The sequence below is a fragment of the Octopus sinensis genome, unplaced genomic scaffold (genome assembly GCF_006345805.1).
Source record: "Octopus sinensis unplaced genomic scaffold, ASM634580v1 Contig18209, whole genome shotgun sequence".
Taxonomy (NCBI): domain Eukaryota; kingdom Metazoa; phylum Mollusca; class Cephalopoda; order Octopoda; family Octopodidae; genus Octopus; species Octopus sinensis.
The window spans coordinates 1-19,468 of NW_021835643.1; the positions used below are offsets into that span (position 1 = coordinate 1).

The 19,468-nt window shown below is 37.8% G+C and overlaps 1 protein-coding gene and 1 long non-coding RNA gene across 4 annotated transcripts; both read left to right on the forward strand.

Moving 5' to 3' along the window:
* Nucleotides 1-1,855: 1,855 nt before the first annotated feature.
* Nucleotides 1,856-18,071, forward strand: LOC118761869. 2 transcript variants are annotated; one of them, XR_004997697.1, is made up of 2 exons: nucleotides 1,856-1,884; nucleotides 17,282-18,071. It is a non-coding gene; the product is annotated as an uncharacterized LOC118761869 (long non-coding RNA). The 2 variants fall into 2 exon arrangements; XR_004997696.1 differs by lacking the exon at nucleotides 1,856-1,884 and adding an exon at nucleotides 16,173-16,207.
* Nucleotides 5,882-15,409, forward strand: LOC115231318. 2 transcript variants are annotated; one of them, XR_004997695.1, is made up of 5 exons: nucleotides 5,882-6,019; nucleotides 7,659-7,853; nucleotides 11,768-11,932; nucleotides 12,746-13,704; nucleotides 15,145-15,409. XR_004997695.1 is itself a non-coding variant. In XM_029801375.2 (4 exons), exons 1-4 carry the CDS (start codon nucleotides 5,923-5,925, stop codon nucleotides 13,618-13,620), a joined length of 1,332 nt encoding a protein of 443 aa, XP_029657235.1. In that variant the 5' UTR covers nucleotides 5,882-5,922; the 3' UTR covers nucleotides 13,621-15,017. The 2 variants fall into 2 exon arrangements, 1 of the variants encoding a protein (XP_029657235.1); XM_029801375.2 differs by lacking the exon at nucleotides 15,145-15,409 and having other exon boundaries at nucleotides 12,746-15,017.
* Nucleotides 18,072-19,468: the final 1,397 nt, after the last annotated feature.

Below are 19,468 nucleotides of genomic sequence, written 5' to 3' on the forward strand. Positions count from 1 at the left end.
CATGATCAAAAAAAAAAAAATACCAGTTGGTTCAATGTAATTGACTCTCCCCCTCCCCCCCGCCACCTCCCCAAGATCAATGAAACTGATTATCCCCCCACCCCACCCCTAAAATCTGCTGTCTCGCCTTGTGCTAAATTTCAAAACCACCACTACTACTACTACCACTACCACTACCTCTACTACCACCACGACCGCCACGACCACCACCACTACTACTACTACTACTACTACTACTACGACCACCACTACTACTACTACTACCACCGCCGCCACCACCACTGCTACTACTACCACTACCACCACCACCACCATCACCACTACTACTACCGCCACCACCACCAACACTACTACTACTACTACCACCGCCGCCACCACCACTGCTACTACTACCACTACCACCACCACCACCATCACCACTACTACTACCGCCACCACCACCACACTACTACTACTACTACCGCTACCACCACTAATACTACTACCGCCACCAACACCACCACTACTACTACTACTACTACTACTAATGTGCAGCTGGTGTCAAGAAATTTGCATGCATCATTTGCAGTATGGGCGCAGTACTAAGACACCACCACAGATTAGTGTCACCATGGGCTTGCCTGATTGCTTGTGTGTGTGCGTGCGTGTGTGCGTGTGTGTGTGAGTGTGTGTGTCTGTGTGTGCAGGCAGTGGGGTAGTATTTTGTGCAACAGACCGTTACTGAGCTCAACGCAGGCAACCTGCAACTGTACACATGCACACCTATACGGATACATTCGACCACACACACACACACACACCACACATACAATACAAACACGATAGTGTTATTGTGTCGTCTTATCTTTGTCCCTGAGAATGCAGTTTTCCATCCTGGGTCAATAATCTCTGGCTGCACAAATGCGCATGTGCACCACAATATGTGTACATACACATATGTGTGTATATATATATATATATATATATATATATATATATGTTAATAAAATAGAACATATGCATATATATAAACATATATGTACGTACCTACCTCTACATGTAACAATAACCCGCTATATGTGTACAGACACCAAAAAGACGTCGAACACATAGAGAGACGAAACACATAGACACAAACCAAAGAACAAACAAGCAAAAAAAAAAAAAAAGAGAGAGATACAGGACAATAAGCACAACGAAAAATCCCTTCTTCAGTCGCTAAGGTTTCATCTACTACTAAACGTTTCGAAGGATATATATATATATATATATATATATATATATATTAACAGACGTAACAGAGTGACTCATTTGTTTGATATGGATCAACTTCATGAAGCTCTCAGACCTTGAATCACTCTGTTATTTCTAACATTGATATATATATATATAGATATATATATATATATATACCGGAGTAAACACATAAATGTGAAACAAGGTGGAAAAAAGAGTACTCAAATACCAGTGGTAGAGTAATTGCTTTATTTAAAGCAGCAGAAAATTCAACAAAACTTGATTTTTGTTGAATTTTCTGCTGCTTTAATAAGCATATATATATATATATATATAATATGAATGTATATATATATGTTGTATATGAATGTGTGTGTATATATATATATTAATATACGTATGTATATATGTATGTATATGAATGTATATATATGTATGTATGTATGTATATATAAATATATATATAAATACAAAATGGGACAAGAACGCAAAACATCCAGATAGATGATACAAAGAAAACCAGGATGGCTCATGCGGAGTTTCCTATCCTCAGTCGAGTTCCAGATTATCTTAGCAATTTTGGCTGGTCATACTCGAGACTGCTCCAATCTGGCCAGCCCCAAAGAAAAACTCTCATACGCATATATATGCATATGTATATGTGTGTGTGTATGTATTATATATATATATATATATATATATATATTTATATATACACATATATATACATATGTATATACATATACACACACACACACAACACACTTATTTTTACATAAATCATTACCCCATTAGTACCCCACTTTTCTTCAACAGCCCCTTTCAACTTTCCACCACTCCCAGGGAGGAATACCGCCCAGTTTGGGAACCACTGCTCTACACCATACCATACAAAATATACACACCTCCACAACAGAATATATCACTCTACGCATATCATTCTATACACCCTGTTATGGGACAGTATACAGTTCACATATTTTTCTTTGAGGTTGAGGTTTTTCTCTCTCTTTCTGCCTCTCTTTCTCCTGTTTTTCTTGTAAACCTGTCTACTATGGCACTGTTGCATGACACTCCATATATGGCTAACACTCAAGAATCTAGAGCACTGTTTATTATTATTGCTATTTAAGTTGTTGCTGCTGTTGTTGTTGTTGTTGTTGTTGTTGTTGTTGTTGTTGTTGTTGTTGTTGCTGTTTAGCCCAGGTCAGTCATAATCCAGCATACATACGATCAAAGTCAATCCAGTCTGGACCATCTCACCTTCCATGTAGTCATATAAGCATCTCAATCAATCAAGACCCATAATCTAGCTTACGTACGATCGAAGATGTTCCGGACATGGCCATCCCATCTATGTAGTCACATGATACTTTGGTCACCAAAAAAACTCTGTAGCTCAGGGTGAGGTGGGGTGGTAGTAGGGTGGGGGAATTATACATAATACATACACCCCCCTCCTCAAACATCCTCCCCTCCTCCTCAACATCCTCACCCTCCTCCCTTCTCCTCAACATCCTCCCCCTCAACATCCCCTCCTCCTCCTCCTCAACATCCTCCCCCTCCTCAACATCCTCCCCCTCAACATCATCCCCTTCCTCCTCAACATCCTCCCCTCCACCCCTATTTCTCCTCACCACCCACCCCGCCCTTGTGTATTCAATCCCACCCCCATTAGGGAGACCGATACCTCGTGAGTGAATGTGGTAGATGGAAACTGTATGGAAGCCTATCCTGTGTATATGAGTGTGTGTGTGTGTGCATGTGTGTGTGTCTTTGTGTGTTCGTTCCCACTTCTACCACCACCATCACTATCACCACCACATGATAACCAGTGATGGTTTGTTTATGTCCCCTTAACTTAGCACTTCACTAAAAGAGACCCATGGAATAAACACACAGCCTCGTGTCACATGACAAAAACACTTCATTTTCCCCCACAAGCTTTTATTCTGGCATAGTCCACCTAAGATTACACTCTAATCCTGTATCTTTCTATCTTGTTCTTTTAACTTTTGATAGCACCAGTCGACCGATTGTGTGTCCTTCCTTTTTCTTAAGACAGTTGTTGCTATTTGGAGAAAATTTGGCTCCTATTTCTAGCACTTCAGATGACATTGTAGAGGTCTGCTTTCTGGCTTGTGTGTATTTGTATCCTACACCTATAACCCAAGATACACTTAGACACATTTAAATATGTCTTCAGAATGTCTGTTGCTTCTAGCTATCCAATACACGAATGGTTTCCTTCACCTTGCATTGATGTTGTTGTTGCTGCTGCTGCTGCTGCTGCTGTTGTTGTTGTTGTTGTTGTTGCCTGTTGTTGTTGTTGTTGTTGTTGGATTGTTGGTAAAAAAAAGGCCTTGCAGAAGTTCTTCCAGTTCTTTACATTTCGAGTTCAAATACTGCCAGAGTCGGCTTTGCCTATCATCTTTCCAGAGTCCATGAAATAAGTACCAGTCATGAACTGGGGATCAATGACCCTGATCTCAGTATAGTTGCCCTTATGCTTATGTCTTTCCATTATCCTAAATGCTCTTTGTACCCCCTGTGGCCAGTAAATTATTATTATTAGTAGTAGTATTATTGAGTGAGAGAGCAGTGCATGCCATCAAAGTGACACTAGGGTAAAATATACGAAGCCCAATATACCCATCATGACTACCCGTCTGATAAGGGTACACCAGGCACATGCATCACAACCATATGTGTGTGACATGGTGATCTCATATCAAGATAAACAGCGCATGATCTTGCAGGTGGGGCCCAGTTAGAATTTCCTTCTGATCAAGTAGCCCATCCCACTCAAAAAGTCTCTGAATAAGGGTTGTTTAAGGATGTTGAATGAAACACCCATGTTTCCAAAGGTGAATTATTCAAGCCCCAAAGAATCCCTCTCAACACATGGCTATGATACTCCCCCACTACTGCTCATGATCAGTACTGCATCAGGGCATTTATTATTATATTATTAGTATTATTATTATTATTATTATTATATTATTTCTATTATTATATTATTATTTATTATTATTAAGGCGTTAGCACGCTGGACGAAATGCTTAGCGGTATTTCGCCCAAGTTGACTTTACCTCTCCTCCTTTCAGGGGGTCGATAAATTAAGTACGAGTTGCATGCTGGGGTCAATGTAATCGACTGTCCCCTTCCTACCAAATTTCAGGCCTTGTGCCTATAGCAGAAAGGATTTTTATTATCATTATCGCATAGCCTCAGCTGAAATTTGAACCAGCTAACCTATGCTTAATGGTATTCATGGTACAAACATCACACCTTTTGTTTCACATCTCTTTGTTCATTCAGGCAAAGTATACCTAGGACTATGTAATCCATTGGGTCTTTTTTTTTTTTTTCTGAAAAATGTAGTATATGATTCAAGACATACATTTAACTGTCACGTCTAGTAAGATTTTTCATTGCAATACTACGTTGGTATTCTGCTGTTTGTGAGTTCAATCTCTGGCTACAGTGGGCCTTTCAGTATTACTGTTTCTGCTCGTAATTGCTTTTTGATGCTGCCACAAGTAGGAAGAGATTTTCTTTGTTTTGTGTTTTGTTGTGTTTTTTTTTTATGGGGGGTTCTGGTAATACTTGTGTTTTTTTTATATTTTTCTGTTTATTTTTCCTTGTTTTCTTGTTGTTTTGTTGGTTAGTGTTCATGTTATTTTAGTTAACACACACACACACATATTTATATATATGTATATACATTAAATACATACATATATATATATACATATATATATATATATATATGTATATACACACACACACACACACACACACACATATATATATACACACACACACACACATATATATATATATATATATACATATTTAGTGAAGGGAAGAAATGGAGCTGAACGAAGATTCTACAGAATTCCTTTTTATTATTTTCTACACATGTTTCAAAGGCCGCAAATTTCCAAATTCGGATTGAATAAGGAGACCATTTTCAACTTTCTCTTCAGGAAAATCCAGGAATTCAAATCTCTAAACAAATGCGCAGGAGAGACAGTTTGTGCCATTCCATGGGCTCCTAAGGAGCGTTTTGTTCGAATTGCTTGCTGCGCATTTGTTTTGGAGATTTAAATTCCTGGATTTCCTGAAGAAAAGCTGCAGAATGTCTCCTTATTCAATCCGAATTTGGAAATTTGCAGCCTTTGAAACATGTGTAGAAAATAATAAAAGGAATTCTGTAGAATCTTCGTTCAGCTCCATTTCTTTCCTTCACTAAATATATAAAACTTCAAATTTCCGCATTAAGGCACGGGTTTGAGACCCCATGGTCGTAACCTCAACCGTGTTTTTTCTGTTGTGATTTTTGCTACCCAGGTATCGCTTAAATTTTGAATAATCCGTAACAAAATAATTCATTTATCCATTTCAATAAATTATATATATATATATATATATATATAAATAATGCAATCTATTCTCTACTTCTAGTTTGGTTTTGAGTACATTTCTCCTATCCATTACCAGTGACAAGTGAGTGTGTGTGTCTATATATATATATATGTATATATATACATATATATATATATCCACATATATATATATATATAGATATATATATATATTATGTATATGTGCCACTCATGTGTAAGCTGGTTCTGTTGGTTTTTTCATCCCCTTGTATAGAATGTTTTTCTCCTTCTTACAGGAATTAGAATTGAGGAAAGAATGGTTAGGTTCGGTGCCAAAACTGCAAATTTGGACTTGTTCCACCCAAGCTGGCAGACTTTATCAAAATCGGCCGATCACGCCTTCTCACTAAAAGGTACCAGCTTTGTTTGGCCTTCCTGGTCTTTCATCATTCTCTCTCTTTCACTCTCTCTCTCTCTCTCTCTCTCACTCACTCACTTACTCACTCTCTCTCTCTTCATTGTTGTAACTCTGTTGTGTTCTCATCCAGTGTCACCATCATCATCATCATCGTCATCATCACCATCATCGTCCCTTTAACGTCCACTTCTCCATCCTTGTATGGGTCAGGCGAAATTCACCGAGGCGCATTTTCTACAGCTGTATGCTCTTACTGTCACCAACCTTCACCCGTTTCTAAAGATTGTCGATATTTCCCCCCTGACACATATTTACCGAAGATCACAAATGAATGACACTGCTTGTACAACAGTGACACTCGTCTACAACTATTGAGCAATGACAAGACAAGGTCACACACACACACACACACACACACAGTATATTGGTCAAAGAAAATGAATGCCTTAAATCAGAGATTAGACCTTATGGTGTTATCTTCAGTTCTTTAACAAAGGCGGCGAGCTGGAAGAACCATTGGCACACTGGTTCAAGGCGGCAAACTGGCAGAATCGTTAGCACACCGGGTGAAATGCTTAGCCGTATTTCATCTGGCATTAACGTTCTGAGTTCAAATTCCACCGAGGTCGACTTTGCCTTTCATCCTTTTGGGGTTGATTAAATAAGTACCAGTTACGCACTGGGGTCGATATGATCGACTTAATCCGTTTGTCTGTCCTTGTTTGTCCCCTCTGTGTTTAGCCCCTTGTGGGCAGTAAAGAAATAGGTATTTCATCTGGCATTAACGTTCTGAGTTCAAATTCCACCGAGGTCGACTTTGCCTTTCATCCTTTCGGGGTCGATAAATTAAGTACCAGTTATGCACTGGGGTTGATGTAATATAAAATAAAATAAAAAGTATTTACTTTTTATTTTCACACACAAAGAATACCTATGACTAGAATTGGTAGCATACCTTAAGAATACTACCAGCTGTTTAGGAATTCTAAGGGTAAACAAACTCTATTTGTACTCTTATAAGTTCTTAACAGAACACACCTCAACTATATTATATTATATTATATATATATATATATGTGTGTGTGTGTGGTGTGTGTGTGTGTATGTATGTATGTATATATATGTGTGTGGTATTATATATTTAATATATATATTATATATAATATATATATATATATATATATATATAATATATATATATTTTATATATATATATATAATATATGGCTTAGATTTTCCTTTGGGCTGGTCAGGTCGGGGCAATCTAAGATTAATCAGCCGAATTGCGAGGATGATCCGGTTCCTGACTGAAGATTGAAGGCTTCGAATGTCCCCTCCGTGTTTTTGTATCGTCTCCTAAAGTTTTTCGTTCTTGTTCCAGTTTGTATTTTCTTACATATACATATACATATATAATATATATTATATATATATATATATATATATATGCACATATATATATAATATGTATGTAATTTTATATATATATATAATATATATATATATTATATATATGCATATATATAATATGCATATATATGTATGTATGTATGGATATGCATGTGTGTGTACATGTGTATGTATATATATATGTGTATATATAATGTCTTTTATTCCATCTTTTCCATTTTCAGAACTTCGCACTGATGACCGCCGACTCCACCAGCGCCCCGGTCCCCTCAACTTACCCGTGGAACGGACCCTACCCGACCCCCTCAGCGAACGCAGATATTCCACCCACCTTGCTGAGCTCGAGCATCTTCGCCGATCCACGATCCACCACCCGGATGTCTCCCGGGTGGAACCAAACGGATTTCATCCACCCTCAGGTATGCAACTGTCCTAGCATCTTTGTTAACCCTTACTCTTTTGCCCTTTTACTCTTTTACTTGTTTCAGTCATTTGACTGTGGCCATGCTGGAGCACCGCCTTTAGTCGAGCAAATCGATCCCCAGGACTTATTCTTTGTAAGCCTAGTACTTATTCTATCGGTCTCTTTTTGCCAAACCGCTAAGTTACGGTGACGTAAACACACCAGCATCGGTGTCAAGCGATGTTGGTGGGGACAAACACAGACACATAAACACCCACACCATACATACATATATATATATATATATTATATATATATATATATTTATATTATACATATATATATATATATAATACATACATATATATATAATATACATATATACGATGGGCTTCTTTCAGTTTCTGTCTACCAATCCACTCACAAAGGCTTGGTTGGCCCGAGGCTATAGTAGAAGACACTTTCCCAAGGTGCTACACAGTGGGACTGAACCTGGAACCATGTGGCTGGTAAACAAGCTACTTACCACACAGCCACTCCTAGTGGGACTGAACCCGGAACCATGTGGTTGGTAAGCAAGCTACTTACCACACAGCCACGCCTACGCCTACGCCTATGTATGTTTTTAGAATGACATTGTAGGGTAGGGAGACAGACCAGATCTGGTTGGTTTGAACACAAAACAGGTGGAATATTTAGACTGGATAGAGCCAGTTCAATTCTTTAGCATTCAGGTTCTCCTCACATTGTTTTTGGTTAATCCTGCATAATCCCAGAGCTTTGAGATTTCAAGAGATGTGATTGTTTATTTTTAGAATGACATTATAGGGTAGGTGTGAGAGGTCAGACCTGGCTGCTTTGAACCCGTAAAATACTTAGGCCAGATGCTGGTAGTCCATTAGTGTCTGATGATGGCAAAGTCCGTGTTCTCAGCAATGACAGTTAGAAGGCTGAGACACACAGACACCTGTGCATCAAGCTGTTTTAAATAGGAGAACCATCGCATAGATAACCCCACCCTCTCAGCAGAAAGAACCTTGACCCAGCGACACAAAAAACCATTATAGCTGGAGATCCTTCCTGCTGCAGTGGACGATCGGGGGTCCATAGCGTGTCGTCATGCTCTAGGCCCTCCACAACACCTGCTGGTTCTGCTTTCTTGACCACTGGACCCCACTGGTGGTCTCCTCTGCCCAGTACGATAGAACTGGTCTTGCACGCATGGGTAGACAAGCTCTTATGCCATATGTGGTCAGTTGAAATGCTCACCATCATCATCATCATCGTTTAACATCCGCTTTCCATGCTAGCATGGGTTGAACGATTTTGACTGAGGGCTGGCGAACCAGATGGCTGCTCCAGGCTCCAATCTTGATTTGGTAGAGTTTCTACAGCTGGATGCCCTTCCTAACGCCATCCCCTCCAAAAGTGTAGTGGGTGCTTTTTACGTGTCACCGGCATGAGGGCCCGTCAGGCGGTACTGGCAACGACCTCGCTCGAATTCTTTTACACATGCCACCAGCACAGGTGCCAAAGCATTAAATATTCCATTCTCACATGGGTAGGCTGGGTATACAAATTTAAACATTTTGACATCAACCTGCTTGTTTTAAAGTGATTAAAATTAAAATTAAAACCTCCCATCAAAGTTACATCTTAATTTATGTTCCAAACACAAACTTAACGACCAAGTTCTTTTGCTGAATTCTTCATTATTTTCAAAAAGGTTAATTGGCACAAAGGCATGGTATTTCAACAGGATATGGTAACAAAAGGGTTAAAGTGAATCTTATTTAAAAACCTTCCATCAAAATTTCCTGTTTATTTATATTCTAAAAACTTCTTTAATAAGGACAAAATTATATTACTAAATTCTTTGTAATTAAAAAAGAAGATAGTGTATTTCGACAGAAATATGGTTAAAAAAGAAATGGGTTAAATATTAGCCTATAAATTACTGCATCAACTGATTTCCCACACCTAGCCAGATGTTCCCTTCCTGACCCTAACCCATAGCTTCTTAACTCTGAAGAAAATTTGCAGTATTTAATTTTTCAATTTGATTATCTAACGCAAGAACAGATAATCAATTACTTTGTTTTCGAAGCAGCTGTTTGAGCTAATAAACTTACCAGCTTTCAGCAGTTGAATTAATACATTAATACTCCTGCTTAATCTAAACTTTAACTCTAACCACCACAACACCTTAGCCATGAAGAAAAATTTTGCAGTACCTAATTTGTTGGGGTAGTTATGTAACACCAGATAAAACAAACATCAATTACTTTGATTTTTCCAAGCAGCTGTTTGAGTGTTTATCTTTGCTGTTTGTAGTTTTGTCATTTTAATCTTACTGAAAACTAAAAAACCACAACAAAAGAAAAACAGTCAAGAAAAAAAACCTTCCTTCTAAGTTAAGATTTTATTATATTTTTTCCATCCTTTACTGGAATCATTCTGACATCAACAACAAGAAGGATTTTAGGAAGCTAGGGTTAATCATCATCATCGTTTAACGTCTGCTTTCCATGCTGGCATGGGTTGGACGATTTTTACTGAGGACTGGCGAACCAGATGGCTGCACAAGGCTCCAATCTGATCTGGCAGAGTTTCTACAGCTTGATGCCCTTCCTAACACCAACCACTCCTAAGGCACCACCTGCAAGGTCATGCGCTGTTTATCTTGATATGAGATCACCACGTGCGCACATATGATTGTGATGCATGTGCCTGGTGTGCCCTTGTCAGACGGGTAGTCATGATGGGTATACTGGGCTTCGTATATTTGTACCTCAGTGTCACTTTGATGGCATGCACTGCTCTCTCACACAATAATGATAACAATAATAATAATAATAATAATAATAATGTTTGTTGACTTAATGGTTAGGATGTTCCACTCACAATTACAAGATTGCGGTTTCAATTCCCAGACTGGGAGTACAACATTGTGTTCTTGGACAAAACACTTCCTTTTTCATTGCTGAGGTTGGCTCAGCTGCGGATGAATCTCCCCACAATGGACTGGTGGTGCCCCCATTCGGGGAGAATGTTGTAATTTCGGTTACCGACACATAATGGAAACCAGGTAACTAACCCCTACATATAAGGCGGCGAGCTGGCAGAATCATTAGCACGTCGGGCGAAATGCTTAGAGGTATTTCGTCTGCCGCTACGTTCTGAGTTCAAATTCCGCTGAGGTCGACTTTGCCTTTCCTCCTTTCGGGGTCGATTAAATAAGTACCAGTTACGCACTGGGGTCGAAATAATTGACTTAATCCGCTTGTCTGTCCTTGTTTGTCCTCTCTGTGTTTAGCCCCTTGTGGGTTGTAAAGAAATAGGTATTTCGTCTGCCGCTACGTTCTGAGTTCAAATTCCGCCGAGGCCGACTTTGCCTTTCATCCTTTCGAGGTCGATTAAATTAGTACCAGTTACGCACTGGGGTCGAAATAATTGACTTAATCCGCTTGTTTGTCCTCTCTGTGTTTAGTCCCTTGTGGGTAGTAAAGAAATAGGTATTTAATCTGCCGCTACGTTCTGAGTTCAAATTCCGCCAAGGTCGACTTTGCCTTTCATCCTTTCGGGATTGATTAAATAAGTACTAGTTACGCACTGGGGTCGAAATAATTGACTTAATCCGCTTGTCTGTCCTTGTTTGTCCTCTCTGTGTTTAGCCCCTTGTGGGTAGTAAAGAAATAGGTATTTCGTCTGCCGCTACGTTCTAAATTCAAATTCCGCCGAGGCCGACTAGTAAAGAAATAGGTAACTGACCCCTACATGCAGGGGTCAATGGTGACGATGATGATGTTGATACGTTTGTCCTTGTGCTGTCCTGTTAATTTTTTTGATCTTCTGACTTTAAATCTCAAAACATTCAACTTATTCCAGAATAACAGACATTTTTTTTTTTTTTGTTGTTTCAATGTTCAGTTGTAGAACGGCTATTAGGTGATGGTTCTGCCCCTGCCAGAGGCAACTCCGTGGTCGTCTTCCTGGACAGGAAGAACCCAAAAGGAAACAGCTTGCAGTTGGGTTCCTTGACCGATCGCATGGATCGTCCTCGACTCTTGGCACCGTCTCATGATCTACTTAAAGGTGTGTGAGCAGTATTCGTGTGGCCGGGTGGCATGTTTTGTGTATGTGTTTGTAATTGTAACTGTCTATCTATGTACCTGTACCTAAATGGCACAGGCTTGGCTGTGAGGTAAGAAGCTTGCTTCCGAACCACATGACTTTGGGTTCGATTCCACTGTATGACACCTTGGCAAGGGTCTTCTACTGTAATCTCAAACTGGCCAAACACTTGTGCCCAGTGTACCCTTATCAGATGGGTGGTCATGATGGGTATACTGGGCTTCATATATTTTGCCCCAGTGTCATTTTGATGGCTTACACTGCTCTCTCACTCAATAATAATAACAATAATAATAATAATAATGACAATACTAATAATAATAATAATAATAATAATGATAATAATAATAACAATAATCATCATCATCATTAGGCGTCCGCTTTCCATGCTAGCATGGGTTGGACGGTTCGACTGGGGTCTGGGAAGCCAGAAGGCTGCACCAGGCTCCAGTCTGATCTGGCAATGTTTCTATGGATGGATGCCCTTCCTAACGCCAACCACTCCGTGAGTGTAGTGGGTGCTTTTTACGTGCCACCTGCACAGGTGCCAGACGGGGCTGGCAAACGGCCACGGTCGGATGGTGCTTTTTACGTGCCACCGGCACGGGGGCCAGATTAATAATGATAATAATAACAATAATAATACTAATAATAATAATAACAACAACAACAATAATAATAATGATAATAATCTAGCTGACTGAGAATGCACTGATTCATTTTTATTTATATTTATTTACTTAATCTGTATTTATTTATTTATTCTAATTACAGCTCATCACCTAGCGACCATTGACCAAAATGTCAGCCGCACAAGGTTAAAACCAATTCCACAAGAACTACCACCTGTTTCGCAACACAGCATGACCGGTTCCGACAGATGTAGTTTACCTGTCATCCCTGAAACCCAGCATCTTGACTATCCATCTCTCGACTCACGGTACCCGGTTGACCAACGACTACCAACTCTCGACTCGCGGTTACCCGTCATGCTTCCATCCTACCAAGGAATCACAGACGTTCGGATTCCGAACCCTCGTCTTGCAGATCCCCGCTACCCTCCAGTTACCACTCATTTGTTCCCCCCCACTCACAACATGGCCTACCCATCGAACAGTTCAAATTTGTCCATTCTTGAAGAGAGCCGTGCCATTTCCACGCTGGCACTGCCCCCTACACACACTAACTATCCAATCATTTCCCATCGAGAGCTCTTTAATTCCATGGCCCCAACGAACACCATAGCGTCCCCTTACCTCAGTAGCACGTCATTTCTTTATCCCCACCTCTACAGTTCCGCGCCACAGTACCAGAGCAGTTTCTACATGCCGTCAAGCGATGTACGAAATTTTGACCTCTTAAGCCAAAGACCAGAAGTTCCGACCAGGATTGAACGACCGGCTTTATTAGCATCGCCGGGTCGTCAACCGGCCGACACTGCTCCATTAGTTGCTAATAAAACGTTGAACAAGGAAGACAACTCAAATGACATCGAAATGCGAATCAGCCAACCAGAACAGTCTACCGATGTGTTGATGCGTGAAGATCTTCGTGGTAGTACATCGGAACATGTCAGTCCACCCCCAGCACGACCATCACAGAGTACCGACTCTTCTGACAATGCAATATCAGTTTGGAGGCCTTACTAAACTATTTGGTAATTCTTACAAATCTAAAAGTATATGTAAAGAGGCCTTATATAGATATATGTGTGTATGTATGACTATACATATGTATATATATATATAATTTAATGTTATCTGGGTAATATGTATACTAATACACACGCATATACTCAGAGTAAAAAGAGTGAGAGACAGAAGCAGCAGATAAAATAAATTTATGTCCCATTTGTGGTACTTGGGTACCTCTACAAGAATCACAAGAAAGAAAAGAAACACTCCTTAATACAGAGTGTTTCAAGATATATGACAGCATAAAACAAATCCTACCGTTGGGTGTCTCCTGGGGAAATGTGTCTCCTGGGACAGTCTTCTTTTTAGAACATATCTCTTCAGCGATTACCGAGATATGAGATTCACTCAATTTTGGCTGCTGCTTTTGGAAGGATTGCTCTGGCTCATTTCCATCAGGATGGTCACATAAGGACTTACTTATGAAACTTCAACAACTGAAGTTCCTTCTACACAAAGATGAGTTTCAGATTATCTCCAGAGGCCATTATGACTGCATAAACGAAACTCCACTCTCTGCTCTAAAATGCCTTTCTGCCAATCCAGAGGAAGTATTTATCATCGCCCCAGGATCCACTGCTGACAATGGAGACTCTTAAACACTGCCCTTCTCGGCCTTGCTAAAAGCACATGGCCCCAGGATGTTGTTGTCATCACTGGGGAACTTGTGAAATAGACTCTTTTAAAAATATCCTCGGAGGCTGTGATAAAGAAAAAAAGCAAGTAACAAAGGAAGCATAAATAAAACTAGGGATGAGCCTCTTTCTCCTCGTTATTAAGGTCCTGTTGAAGGAAAAAAGGAAACCTTTTATCAGTGAAATGCTAGAAGCCCTCTCGAAGCAAAAAAAATAAATAAATAAAACTTCTGTGAACAGGGCCTCTTGGAAAGGGGTCTACGATAAATAAATAAAAAAGACCCTCTTCCTTAACAAAAATTGAACAGGGCCTCTTGGAAAGGGGTCTATGATAAATAAATAAAAAGACCCTCTTCCTTAACAAAAATTGAACAGGGTCTCTTGGAAAGGGGTCTATGATAAATAAATAAAAAGACCCTCTCCTTTAACAAAAACTGAGCAACGTCCATTTGGAGAAAAAAAAATCAACCAACTGAATCATTTCCAACAATGGAAAATCCTTTTTTTTTTTTGTTCTTCTGAGTGCCTTACAAAAAAGCAAAGACATACCCTGCCACCCATCACCCACTCTCCCACCATCGCCAGTCTCCACTTCTGTCACAGGTGGACCTGTTAGCTTGGTTTTATTGTAACTTAGCAACTGCATCTCTTTGTACTACATACACATGTTTTTTTTTTTACAACACACACACATACACACATACACACAAACACACACATATACACTCTTCTTGATTCATGAAGGCTACAAAAACAAGCAACTAAAAAACAACATATATATATATATAATATATATATATATATATATATATATATATAATATATATATATATATATATATATAATATATATATATATATATATATATATATATATATATATATATATATATATATATATATATATATACAGAGATAAAATAAACAAAAGGTTTTCCTCATTTAATCATTAATCAACACTCATGATTAACAACACTCACTCACTAAAGATTATTTCAACAAAAGAAAAAGAAGAATTAACAAAAAAAAAAAAGAAAAAAAAAACTCACAAAGACCCCAAAATTGTTTCCTTTCTTGTTGTTGTTGTGATTTTAATCCCTGTAAACTGACGAGACTATAAAAAGGTACGAGAGAACTCTTGGCAAACAAAAGTCTGTGACTTTGATTTCAAATCAATGATTGCAGAAACAATATTTCCACTGTTGTAATAGTTCTTGATGTCCCCTCCCCCTCACCTTCTGAGACTTAATTAATAATTAACATTTAAATAATTAAACAACTGAACATCTATTTTTTATTTCCACTGTAAAAAAAAAAAAGGGAAAAAAATTTAAAGACTTGTGCCTCCACAGAAGAGTAAAAAAAAAATTATATTTCTAATAATTTGAACAATTTAATGTGTGTGTGTGTGTGTATAAGTACATTTGTGAATGTGTGTATGTGTGTGTATGTGTATGGGTGGGGAAATACATGTGCACAGTGTTTATGTATATATGTGTCTGTGTATAAGTGCATGTGTGTATGTATGCGTGTGTGTATATATATATATATATATATACACACACACATATATGTACTCATAACATATTTATATTATACACATATATATATTATATATATGATATATATATATAATATTATATATATATATATATATATATATATGTTATATTTGTATATTATATATAGGCATATATAAACTATATATTATTATATATATTATATACATATATAGAATATAATATATTATTTACATATACAGATATATATAAATATATATTCATAATATACATTATGTATTTAAATACATACATATAAATTATATGTTCACTATATGACATGCATTATATTATATATATATATTATATATATATATATATATATATATGCATGTCTGTGTGTGTCTGTGTATATATATATATATATACATATATGTTAATATGTGTGAGGGTGTTGGTGTTCTGCTAATAAGGCTTTAAAGAAAGACAAGATCCTGTATGGGGATGCTTCTTCTGCTAGAAATAGCAGCCATCAAATCACACCTTACACGTCGTCAACAGAGGACATAGCAGACATGGCACCATGTGGGATGGTTATGACTGGATTGCCTTTGATCATAGTGTCTATTATTTTTATTTTCTCAGAGCAGATCTCTGAATACTTGTTGCGCATAGAGTGTGCAGTTTCAAATTTATATTTATAAATTCCTCGATAATATTGCGTTATCTGCATTGTAAAACAGCCTCGAAACAGGTGTCAAGTAAGTGTCATCACTTCACATTTCCTTTCACTATGAATCTGAGGTCCGAAAAAAGCTTCATATCATAAATTTATAAAAAATAAAACCTCATCATTAGATATCTGAGCATATCTAACTCATGATATCAGATACCAAGGCAGCATAGAATATTTAAATGTGGTATCGATATAAAGATGGTGTGCTAGATGTCTTCCTCTTCTTCCTCTTCATGCCCCTTCTTCATCCGCCTCCTCTTTGATGTATATTTCCATAAATTGATTGGTTTGTTACCAGTCATGTGGCTACCAAAGCCTGGTGAGGGAAATTCGATAGGTGGAAACTGGAGGAAGCCCATCATAAATATATATAGATATGTGTGTGTATATTCATATATATATATAGATATGCGTGTGTATATTCATATATATATATATATGTATGTGTATATATATATATATTTATGTATATGTTTGTAAATATATATATGTATTTATATTTATATGTATATATATATATGTGTGAGTGTGTTTGTATATGTATGCATATGTATAGATGTCTATATGTATATATATATATTTATGCAAACACATACACACATATATGCATACATATATATATATATATATACACATATGTATGTATGTATATATATGTGTATATATATTATATATATATATGTATATATAAGCATATATCTATGTATATATATATATTTATATATACACATATATATATGTATGTAGACATATATATATGAATTATTGAATAACAATGTTATAGCAATTACATAATCAACTTCATTAGTTTACAGTTGTTTCTGCTACAAGAAGCAGTGTACTCAGATGTGAGTGCTCATGCAACATGTTAAGCCTCTTCAGAACCATTAAAGTTGATACACACACACATATATGTATACATACATATATATACATACACATACATATATAATATATATATATTATATATATATATATATATATACTTGTTTTCAATGGTTGATCTCAAAGTAGATAAAGCTACAATGCTGTGTTGAAAATCCATAGGTTTAAAATGTTAAAGGTTACTCGTGGGCCTCTAAGTTCCTCAATTTTTGTGGTGCCAATTAATATTTCTTTTACCCTCAAGCAGGTGAGCTGGCAGAGTCATTAGCGTGCAGGGCAAAATGCTTAGCGCCATTTTATCCATCTTTATATTCCGAGTTCAAATCCCTTCAAGGCTGACTTTGCCTTTCATCCTTTCAGGGTCGATAAAATTAGCACCAGTTATGCACTAGGGCCACTGTAATTGACTTACCCGCTCCCCCAAAGTTGCTGGGTTTACGCCAGAATTTGAAATCAGTGTTTTGTTTTTTGCCCTCTCCCTCTTGGAAGCTGGGTGCATAATGTCAGATTACAAAAGAAGTGGGAGGGAGGGAGGGTGGTAAACAAAATGTGTTGCAAGTGAGAGGTGTTAATCACTTAGATGACTGAAACTTAATTAAACTTAATTAAACTCGCTGAAAAGAATTTTTTTTTTCATAATCAGCAGAAATAGCAAAAAAAAAAAACGAAAAAACAAAACAAATTTTTAGATGTGATGGGGATGCGGGGGGGGGGTCAGATGAGCTGAAGAAGGAGGAGGAAGAGGTGGAGGAAGAGGAAGAGAAGGAAGAGGAAGAGACGGAGATGAGAGAAAGAGTGTGTGAAAATAGAGAGAGAGAGGCGAGTGTGCGGGGGAGGGGTGGGGTGGTTCTTTTTCATTATTGTTGTTGTTGTTGTGAAAGTAAACAACGACAATAACGTAAACAATGTAAACAACAATGACTGTTCATTATTTATTATTGTCCATAAAATGTTTCCAACTTCTACGGAAAAAAAACTAATAATAATAATAATAATAATAATAATAATAATAATAATAATAATAACAACACAAGTGCCTTGATCACTATTCCTTTGTTTGTTGTTTCTTTTTTGATTTTTTAATTCAAAAATTATGTTTTTATTTTTATTTATTTATTTTTTTTGTTGTGATAAAGGCTCGTGCATGGTCGTCGTGTGGTTAAGAAGTTCACTTTACAACACATAATTCCAGGTTCAATTCTATGACATGGCACCTTGGCTGTGTCCCTTCAACTGGCGGTTAGACATCACGAGCAAACCACAACTGTTTCATGTGGTCGGCCTGTTAAGTAATCAATCAGCGTCAAGCCATCGCGTGATTCAATTTTCTACAGCTTTCTGCTTGTGCCTTATGTAAACCCGCTTTTAGCGCCAAAACCCCTTGCTAAAAGTTGAGACCGACCGACCCATTCACATGTCTCACCTCTTTCCATAGACTGTTGAGGCCCCCACTCGATATTTCCCTCATCATTTTATCACCAGCTGTTGACAGACAGAAGATACAGATTTGGTTGTCATTAATATAGCACGATTTTTGTTTTACTTGTAATGGGCCAACCACAAATTTATACGCACAAGCTAGTTTGTTGAGGTTTCCAGTAGCATGCCCCTCTCGGCGTGTAATCATCGCAGTTATTTTACATCGAAAGACATTATGTGCAGTAGATAAGGCTTCTGTTAATTGTTCGTGAGTGCTAGGCTTAGAAAGAGAAGTTAATTCACCATTAAGAACCAACCCACATCATCAGGGACACAATGTTTATTAAACAGAAGAGCAAGCGAATATAAACTTGCAATAACTGTGCGCTTGGGAAGAGTTGGCTGCTAATACGAAGAAAGGTTCCTTTCATTTGTAGCCGGATTCTGCATAGAAAAACCTGGTGTTTCTGGGGCGAGAGGTGGGGCGTGTGTTCTCTAATGGGTTTCAAAGCTCCAGTGTTATTCTTCATGCAGAAATGCTTTCATACTGAGAAAAGCACGCGAACTTCAAGAACATTCGATGTTGTTTCAAATGGCATGACATCTCTGCAAGCTGATTGGTTAACTATC